The 9757-nt window shown below is 35.6% G+C and overlaps 1 protein-coding gene across 1 annotated transcript; it reads right to left on the bottom strand.

Annotated features, from left to right (window-relative positions):
• Positions 1-1558: 1558 nt before the first annotated feature.
• LOC142643295 (WAT1-related protein At5g40230-like) lies at positions 1559-4838 on the bottom strand. The gene is made up of 7 exons (XM_075817852.1): positions 4625-4838; positions 4467-4529; positions 4209-4322; positions 2650-2890; positions 2309-2467; positions 2083-2234; positions 1559-1947 (listed from the first exon to the last, which is right to left on the bottom strand). Exons 1-7 carry the CDS (start codon positions 4813-4815, stop codon positions 1791-1793), a joined length of 1077 nt encoding a protein of 358 aa, XP_075673967.1. The 5' UTR covers positions 4816-4838; the 3' UTR covers positions 1559-1790.
• Between the last annotated feature and the right edge of the window lie 4919 nt (positions 4839-9757).

Below are 9757 nucleotides of genomic sequence, written 5' to 3'. Positions count from 1 at the left end.
AATTTTAAGTCTTTCATCATTCTAATAACTAGTCGCTAACCAATGCTATATATGAGAATTTACCTATTTGTGAGATAGACTAAAATAATTTTATAAAATCTTAAATTGATTAAGAAACTACACCATTACATGGATATATTTCTTCTCCAAAATAAATATAAAAAGGTTAATTTTTCTTTATAGTATATGTACCTAGGAAGCACGGGTGTGCCGATTGGGCCAACACACCCAAGTTGGATTTGCATGGAAGCACCATGCGGCCTTGGACGCGGCTACTTGCGCATCTGTGGCCAAACCTTTTCTTTTTTTTGTTTCCTATTTGACCCAATACGGTCTGATTTAGTCCAAAACGGGCCAAAACAAACCCCAAATCAATCTGATTTGGTCTGAAATAGGCCTCGAATCAGGCCGCAATAATTGTTTTAAAAAAAAACATAATATAATCAAAACACACCGTTTTGACAACCTACTTTAAAGAAATAACCCTAAAATCATCTCAAAGGCTCTGTCGTTCTCTTCATCGCCTTTCTCTCTCTCTTTCTAACCCATGGCTCTAGCAGTCCAGCTCTCCCTCAAAATAAAAATTATCCAACCAAATTACCCAAACCTAAATCATATTTAAGCCCCTATTTAAAATTTTTTAAAAAAAATTACCCATAGGAGTATCGGTAGGTTAATGGTGGTAGGAGGCCAGTATGACAGAGGTGACGGTCTCTCAGATTTCTCTTTCTATTTCTTAAAAATTCTTTGTTAATCTCAAATCTGTTATTTTGTTAACAATGAAACTGTGTGTTTCATTTAATAATCCACAATATTTTTGTCTTTCAATATCTCCCCTAGACCTTATCTAGTTAGTTATTATTATTAGTCCTTATTTTTTTTCTTTTGTTTTTAATACTAAAACGGTGGGAGAAAGGCGCGATGTAAGCTCAGGCAATTAATGAGAAATTGATAAGATAACAGTAAAAAAAAGTTAATGTGAACTTTTAAATAACAATAAAAAAAAAATGAAAAAGACGTAAAAAAAAAAAAAGAATAAATGCAAAATATGTTGGTTAATTCTTGTGACAAAATATTTTGCATGTAATCTTTTTTTTTTTTTTACCTCTTTTCATTAAGTTTTTTTTATTGTTACCCAAAAATTCAATCTTGCTAAGATTTAGAGTCCGTTTGGATAGAACTTATTTTGCTGAAACTGAAAACTGAAAACTGAAAACACTGTAGCAAAATAATTTTTAAATGTGTGAATAGTACCATGGGACCCATTTTTAATGAAAAAGTTGTTAAAAAGTGAAATTTGTGAGACCCATGAACAGTGCATTTATGCACTGTTCATGGCTAAATAGTCAAACCTTGCGGCTGGGTTTTAAAAAAAAAAAAAAAAAAAAAAAAAAGAAAGCAAAACGCAAACGCAGCCATAAAAGCTGTATCCAAACGGGCAATTAGTGTCCAAAGAACTTACACATTTCATTCTTCCTTTTAAAGATATAAATACACAATGGTTAGGCCATTCTCCCCTTAAGAATTCATGTAGCATTAATTTCCCTACATTTGTGAGAAATGGACTATATCCAAAAAGGTTTCACTAACGTAAAGTAAAATTAGTTTTTTTTTTTTTTTTTTTGAGGGGGAAGTAAAATTAGTTTAGCAAAAAAAAAAAAAAACGTAGAGTAAAATTAAAAGTAACAATTACAATGGTCACAATAAAGAATGTGGTGATCGCCCTAATATTTTTTCCTCTAAAACTCTTCAATCTTTGATCAGCTTGCATTCATCTGCATACATATATTCTATATTCCTTCAGCTTTGTAACTATGCAACAAAGGGGTCTTATCATCAGATGAAGATCCCAAACTACCATTGCAATGGTCCTCCCTCAATTCTTCTTTAGCTTTTGCCCATACGACAGCATAGAACCCAACTGATATAATAATCGCTCCAATGATGCTGCAGGAACAGAAACACGGTGAATTTTGGAAAAAAAAATTAGTACAATGTAACTAACGTAAGTAATATTGAGTTTGTAAGTCTTTATATATGTATGCTTCTGCAATTTCATGAGAAGGAAAGATAATTATATACCTCCCAAGACATAGAGCATCACCAAGGAAAATGACACCCATAGCAGCTGCAATGGCTATTGACAATGGCTTGAAGATTGATACATACACAGGCCCCTTCAAGTGCAAGCCCCATGTGCGAACAACTGTGGTGAAGGGTAAACCAAAGAGGCCCTGATCAGAGAGAGTGAAAGTTAGACATTATCAATACCCAAAATTGTCATGTGTAGCCAATGTTAATTTCTTACCGTGAATATAATGGACACCAGTGCTATATCAGGCCTTAGTCTCCAATCACTAAAGTTTCCTTCTGCTATTAAACACACTGGTGCAGATATAATTGTGGCACACAATTTGTATAAGAAGACCACAGTTAGCTCTGATGGATATATTTTCATAACCTGGGTCTGTGAAATGCGACATAAATCAAATTTAGCATTTGTAACCTTAATTAGATCGGAACCAAGCGGTCACAGGTTCAAATTTTCAATTTCGCCTGCCCTTAAGGCCAAAACTCACTTATCAAAGAAAAAAAATTGGAGTCTAAAGTTTTTCTAAGTACTTAATTTTACCATCTCTTATAATGTACCTGAACAATGTACCAAATTGAAATCAAAAGGTACTCAGCAGCAAGTAAAAGTCCACCTATGATCCAATCGGTTTGTGATGAGCCCAATGAAAAATGAAATGAAAGGGATGGTGATTGAGATGCAGCTGATATGATTGTTGGGCCCTTGTAGAAAACTACTATCAATGCACCTGAGATTGATACTATTGTGCCCACGATTTTTGCCTGAGTGATTGAGCTTCTCAAAGCTAGATTTTCCATCCTTTTTTAAGCAACCATAAGAGGAGAAGAGAGAAGAAATTTTGGCGATGGTAATCAACGTTAAATAGCATGGAACAAAGTTACAAATCTTATAACAAAGTTGAATTGAATAAGTAAGGGCTCAATGATAAGTTAAATGTGTCAAAAGATTTGTATCTCAATTGGCATCTTCCCGTATTTTTAATAGAAGTATTTATAGTTCAAATACTCCTCTCCATTATTGCAACTACCGAATCCAAATAATAATAATAATAATAATAATAATAAAATGATAAACTAAGGCGCAGACAATGAAAGAGTATTAATTCTTGCACTATATTACAAGTTCGTCATTTTGTAAATCTTTGTACCCATACTCAACATTTAGCCAACATTACATTGCCAAATATATACTATTTTTTCATCTATATATATATATATTTTTTCATCTATATATATATACTATTTTATGAAATGAAATGAGTTCCTCGCAGCAAAGGTCACTTTCCAAGAAGTATAGACAATGGAAAATATTAAAACTGTTGATTTTATTACAAAATGTTTACAAATATATGTGGTACTAAATATAATTGGCGTCACTTTAATAATATAATAATTAAATATTTGAATTTTTTTTTCAATTGATAACTCATCAATTTGTAAGATTTTTATATTTTAACAAAATTTATAATCTTCTTAGAATCATTCATAAACAAATGCATAAAAACAAACAAATATTATATTACTTCATATCATCCTATGACATTCGTATTGTATGTGATAAATATTTATATTTTATGTGACATTCTTGCTAAGCTAATGTGTGCGATCCCCACGTACATGTCTTAGACTATAGAGTTTAGAGTGCGAGACTATGGAACTCTTTTTTAATAATGACTTAGCCATGACCTTGCAGCCTGGGCTACATTTTGTACTGGTCACGGACATCTCACCCCCCCCCCCCCCCCCCCCCCATCTCAACCACCCCTTTTGGGAATCTTGGGCCAAGCTTGACAGTTTGGAACTTGGTACTTCCTCTCATTTAAAAAAGTGCATAAGATATATAAAAATAAATAAATAAACTTTACTACTAGACTACTAGTGATGCCTAAAAGATAGAAAAGTTCTCATCTGATCTCTAAATTTAAAATATTCTAATTTTACTGTTTAAATGTTTACTTTGGAGCACAATAATTGATTCTTTCTGTTCAAATGGACAATGATGCCACACATTAATATTTAATAGAAGTTTTAAAAATTTCAGCTATTAAATTGCAAACTGCTCACTATTGTAGAGACTATGAGAAGGACAAAAAATATAAAAGGAGGAATACAAAAACCTGAAAATGACAGCAAATATGAAAGTAAAAGCCGGTGTGAGATTGCCCATGGCTGAAGCTAGAGTCGGTGAACTATATTCTATGCCTTTATAGCCACATAATTGAGCTGAAAACCTGCATATATGCCCTCCCAAAAAAAAAAAAAAGAATATAAACATAAAAAAATGCACAATTCTTGTTTTTCAAATTTATCATCTTCAAATCTCAAAATCACAAAATTAAATTGCAAATGCTTGTTTTTGTGTAATATTTTCGTACCCAAGAACTCCAAGTAGGAAAATCCTATAGAGGAGAGACAACTTGAAAGTAGGAAGCCCTGGTCTGCATATATCAAGAAGCTTTATGTCAATATTTTGATTGATCATAGTGAGGAATATGTTTGTATGATATAGAAAAGGAGATTATAAGACACATACCGGCGAAATATGAAGGCCAAGGGGAGGAGAAGGAGAGTAGCTATGGCATAGGAGTAGAGAATGAAGACATAGTAACTCAACCCTTTCAAAGTTGCTGCCTTGAATAAGGTGTTTAAGCCCACATTAGTGCATTCTACTGCAACCATGGCTGAAAATGGAAGAACATCCTTGTACCAATAGCTCCCTGCCATATCTCTCTCTCTCTCTCTCTCTCTCTCTCAAATGATTCTGCTGTATCTTTATAGCAAATAGAATCCCTTTGTTTGCTTATTAATTAATGGAATAAAAAATATTTCTCAGTTTTTTTTTTTTTTTTTGATAAACTCTCTCAGTTGTTGTCGATAATAGTATTCTCCACGTTACATCATTGGTTATGTTTTCAATGGTGTGGAATAGCTAGAAAGTGACAATTTTCCTATTCTTCATTGGGAGACATAATTGATTGGTTGGTTACTTTGCAAATGGTAAGCCTCTTGACTGTGGTTAATATGCGTTCGGAATCTTGTTATTTTGTTGAGACTGAAACTTTTTTTTGCTGAAAGTATTACAGATAAAAGTAAGAATTAGCTAAAAAATAATACAGTAGGACCCATGAATAGTACCACAAAGTGCAGTGTAACTCATGAATAGACCTACATTGTAATTCTCTTATGTTCTTTCTTTGTTCTGTTATTTCCACAGATATTGTGGGATGAATTCAATGTATATATATGTTGTGAATAACTGGTGTTCATATGATTTTTTAGTTTTTAACTTTTTATGCCTCTTTAGAAAAGATTGGGATGTTGTGGTCAAGTTATACATATTATTTTCATGACCTTTTGGTTTGTTTACAAAAGAGTACATAATATATATTTCAGTACTCAAATCGCAAACACATTAGTCTTCACCTTTGAATATATATATCGTGCTTGCAAATTAATCAGCACATGTATGAACTATACAATAATTCAATAATTTAAATATCTAATTTCCTTTTAAAAAATGTGGGAATATACTTTTGTAAGGGACACAATATTCCCTTCTGGCTCTAGAATTTTTTTTAAACAGAGATTAAAAATATCATGTTAATTGTAACCTCATGCTTGACTAAGCAAAGCGGGTTTGATTTAGTCCCACACGTTAGCAATGGTCTTCGAAAACCAACATTCAAAAACCGCAAAAGTCGCAAGCAACTGTGACAACTAACAAGGACCGAACTGTTGTGCCATACAGTCAGCCGCGTGGGTGAAGTTTGAAAAATTTTGGCGTAAATGTACTTTTAATCTTTGCATTTTGATCTGATTTTTATTTTGATCCTTACATTTTCATTTTACCATTTTTAATCCCTAAACCAATTAACGCGCGATATTTAAGTCCTTACCATCACCCAACTAACAGAAAATGCTGACGTGGTTGATGGCACAGTAAAATAATAATTAAAAAATCTATTTTAGCAATAAAAAATTGCCACATCAGCGTTTAAATTTAAAACAAAAAAATTTATTAATTTTAACTAAATGAAAATCTTTTTAAAAAAAATTCAGGAAGAACATGAAGAAAACAAGAACTCCAACCCGGATCAAAGAACTCAAGAACACAACCACAAATCCACCGGAATCTACCACAAAACCATCAACTATCCACCACAAATCCAAAACAATAAACCCATCCACTACCCACACAAACCCATTGGAGCAAACTACCCCGCCCAAATCTAATTAAAAAAAAACTCAGCTAGTCTAGGCACCATTCCTCTTTGATCTGAGAACGAAACCCATCACCAAACTCCAATCTATGAACGAATCCCACCACCAAACTCCGATCTGTGCCATCACCGAAACCCACCACCAAACTCCAATCTCAGCCACTAAAACCCACTCCACCACAGACGTCGATCAACCAAACCCACTTCGATCAACCAAACCCACTCCACCACAGACGCCAATCAACCAAACCCACTTCGATCAACCAAACCCACACTGATATACCAAACCCACTCCACCACAGACACCGATCAACCAAACCCACACCCTCCACCACGCCAATCCACAAACCCACACCCTCCACCATGCCGATCCACAAACCCAAACCCTCCACCACGCCGATCCACAAACCCATACCCCCACAAAAAAAAAAAAATCAAAGGAAAATCCACAAACCCACAAGCACCGAGCAAGCACAGAGTTGAGACAGGAGAGTTTCAGAGGCTAGGATTGTGTTGTTTTGATTGGGTGGGCTTGAGTTTTGTTTTTAATTTTTTTCATTTAGTTAAAATTAATAATTTTTAAAAAAAATTTAAACGTTGACGTGGCTATTTTTATTGCTAAAATAAAATTTTTAATTATTATTTTACTGTGTCGTCAACCACATTAGCATTTTCTGTTAGTTGGGTAACGGTAAGGACTTAAATGTCACGCGTTAATTGGTTTAGGGACTAAAAGTAGTAAAATGAAAATGTAGGGACTAAATCAGAAATCGGGTCAAAATGTAGGGACTAAAAGTGCATTTACGCCAAAAAAATTTGCGGGATCTAGTTTACATGGGTTATATTCTCCAAAAAATAAATAAATAAATAAATACATGGAGTAGAATTTGTTTACAATCTATGCTTTACATGTCTACCTCTAACATCATTTTATTACGTGCTAATTACAATCAAGTAAAAATTATAAAGATTTATGTTATTATAAACTTTTTAGGTAAAATATTATTTCAATCTTTAAACTTTACAAAACATTTGCTTTTTTTGTTCTTAAACTTTAAATTTTTTTAAGGATAAATTGTAAATTACACCCTTAAAGTTTTGGAATGATTGGATTTTACACCCTAAAGTTTCAGAAATTGGATTTTACCCCCCGAAGTTTGGGGTGCTTTGATTTTACACCCTAAAGTTTAGGAGTGTTTGAATTTTACACCCCCAAATTTTGAAACTTTGGGGTGTAAAATCCAAATACTCCAAAACTTTAGAAAGTAAAATCCAAACACTCCTAAACTATAGGGGTAAAATCCAAATTTTGAAACGTCAGGGTGTAAAATTCAAACATCACCAAACTTCAGGGAGTAAAATTCAAATTCTAAAATTTCAGGGTGTAAAATCCGATCACCTCCAAACTTTAGGGGTGTAATTTGCAATTTACCCTTTTTTTTTTCATCTTTAAACTTTGTAAAGATTTTTTTTATATATATATAAATATTTTAAAGACAAAAGTAAGGATGAAAAAAGACTTTTTTTTTTTTTTAAAGTGTAAAGACATGAAGTAAAACATTTTCAATAATTTAAAAATGAAAGATGAAATTTGCAATAGTTTAGAGATAAAAACAATCTTTTTGAAGTTTAGGGACTAAAATAGTATTTGTGAGGAACAGGAACTCCAATAAGGTAATTGCACCACGTGTCATACCCATGGCTGAGAAGGGTCATTATCAGGCCGAGGAGGCCACACCCTCGAATAGTAAGGTTACGTCAGCAACACATCATCAGGGGAGGGTGTACTATAGGGAAGGAGCTTCGAGAAGGGGGTTAGCACTGACTTGACTAAAAGGATGGTGGTTACCACCATATTTAATGCATCCTACCAAACCTCCTGACGACATTTATGTGGAGAAAACCTCTGAACAGTGCTACCTTGGCCGCCGTGACTCACAAGGAGTTTGGGAGGGTGCCTGATGGAACAGACACTCAAGTAGTGGCCTTGATGATCAGCAAATGGAAGACCAAGATCATCTAGGTGGAGATATATAATGTAAGGGACCCTTCGGTGAGGAGGGGGAAAGCAAAATCGGAGAAGAAAACACTATAGCAGCAAGAACTATAATAGGATCCAAGTCTAAAAGAAATAAAGACCAGGATTAGTCTCCTCAAACGTTGCCAAGGAGAATTTCTTTTGTTGAGAAGCTTGTTTGTCTTACTTTCCTGCTACCTTTATTCATTGTGTGTATTCATGGATCCACTAAAGCCTAGCTTTTAAGCACACTCTCTACAAATTCATTGTGTTGGGCTCTTTGGGCCTTAATCCGCTCATCCCCTTGGGCTTGAGAACCAAAACGTGCCCATACAATTGGCACCGTCTATGGTGAGCTTGAGCTTTGGTAGGATTGGCATTTAGTCATGGTAGGTTCGGGGCCTAATTGGGAAGAGTCTGTGGGTTCCCTATGGCACAACCACTTCCTCAACCTTGAGTGCAGGAGAGATCGTGAGGTCAGTGTACACATTACTCAAACTAGTGGGAGTCAGTCTCGAGGTGGAAGTCACATCTCTCGCGAAGAAAACACTAGGAGTCTGCAGCGAGAGATAGACCATTTGCGAAGAAGACTACACCGCAAGCAACACAAAGAAACTCCCTCGAGTCCCGACCATTCTTCTAGCGATGAGAGTGATGATAGCTACCGGCCCAAATTGAGGACTCCTCCCAATGAGTCTTTTTTCATACTATGAGAGGTGCCACAATAGGCAAAAAGGGAGAAACCCGTCTCACAAAGGCCTGGGCAACGACGCTATGAGCAGGGCCCTGAATCTGATTTCCAAGTCACCCTTTACTTGCAAGATAGAGGCAGGAAGTCTTTCTCAGCAGTTCACCCAGCCCACATTCACCATGTATAATGGCAAGACGGACCCGATGGAGCATGTTAGCCACTTCAACCAGAGAATGGTTGTTCACTCGAAGAATGAGACCTTGATGTGCAAGGTGTTCTCGTCTAGTTTAGGGCCCGTGGCAATGAGGTGGTTCCACGGTCTCAAAGAAGGTTCCATCAGTTCCTTCAAAGGGATCACTAGAGCCTTTGGGGCCCATTTCATGACATGCAGTAGAGTTCCTCGGCCATTTGATTCCCTGCTGCCCATGACCATGCGAGAGGGAGAGACCCTGAAAACATACTCCGACAAGTACTAGGAGATGTTCAACGAGATTGATGGGAACTTTGATGACGTGGCTATAAGGGCTTTCAAGGTCGGCTTGCCCGATGAGCATGATCTGAGAAAGTCTTTGACCAGGAAATCGGTTAGGAGCATTCAGCTTATGGACCATATTGATGAGTATAAGCGAGTCGAGGAGGACCAACAACAGGGAAAAGGGAAAGCCAAGGTGGTCCCACAAGATAAAAGGGATTTCAAGACGGATAGGTATAATAACAACCAACCTTGGAGAGACTTCG

The sequence above is a fragment of the Castanea sativa genome, chromosome 1 (assembly GCF_040712315.1).
Source record: "Castanea sativa cultivar Marrone di Chiusa Pesio chromosome 1, ASM4071231v1".
Lineage (NCBI taxonomy): Eukaryota > Viridiplantae > Streptophyta > Magnoliopsida > Fagales > Fagaceae > Castanea > Castanea sativa.
This window is presented reverse-complemented; position numbering and strand designations above follow the sequence as displayed.

Bases quoted from the DNA above. Each gene is read 5' to 3' on its own strand.
- LOC142643295 (XM_075817852.1), bottom strand. From the start codon at position 4,815: ATGGCAGGGAGCTATTGGTACAAGGATGTTCTTCCATTTTCAGCCATG. The intron at 2,468-2,649 runs GTACATTATAAG...CGCATTTCACAG, and splicing joins CAATTTGGTACATTGTTCAG to ACCCAGGTTATGAAAATATA. The intron at 1,948-2,082 runs GTATATAATTAT...CTGTTCCTGCAG, and splicing joins GATGCTCTATGTCTTGGGAG to CATCATTGGAGCGATTATTA.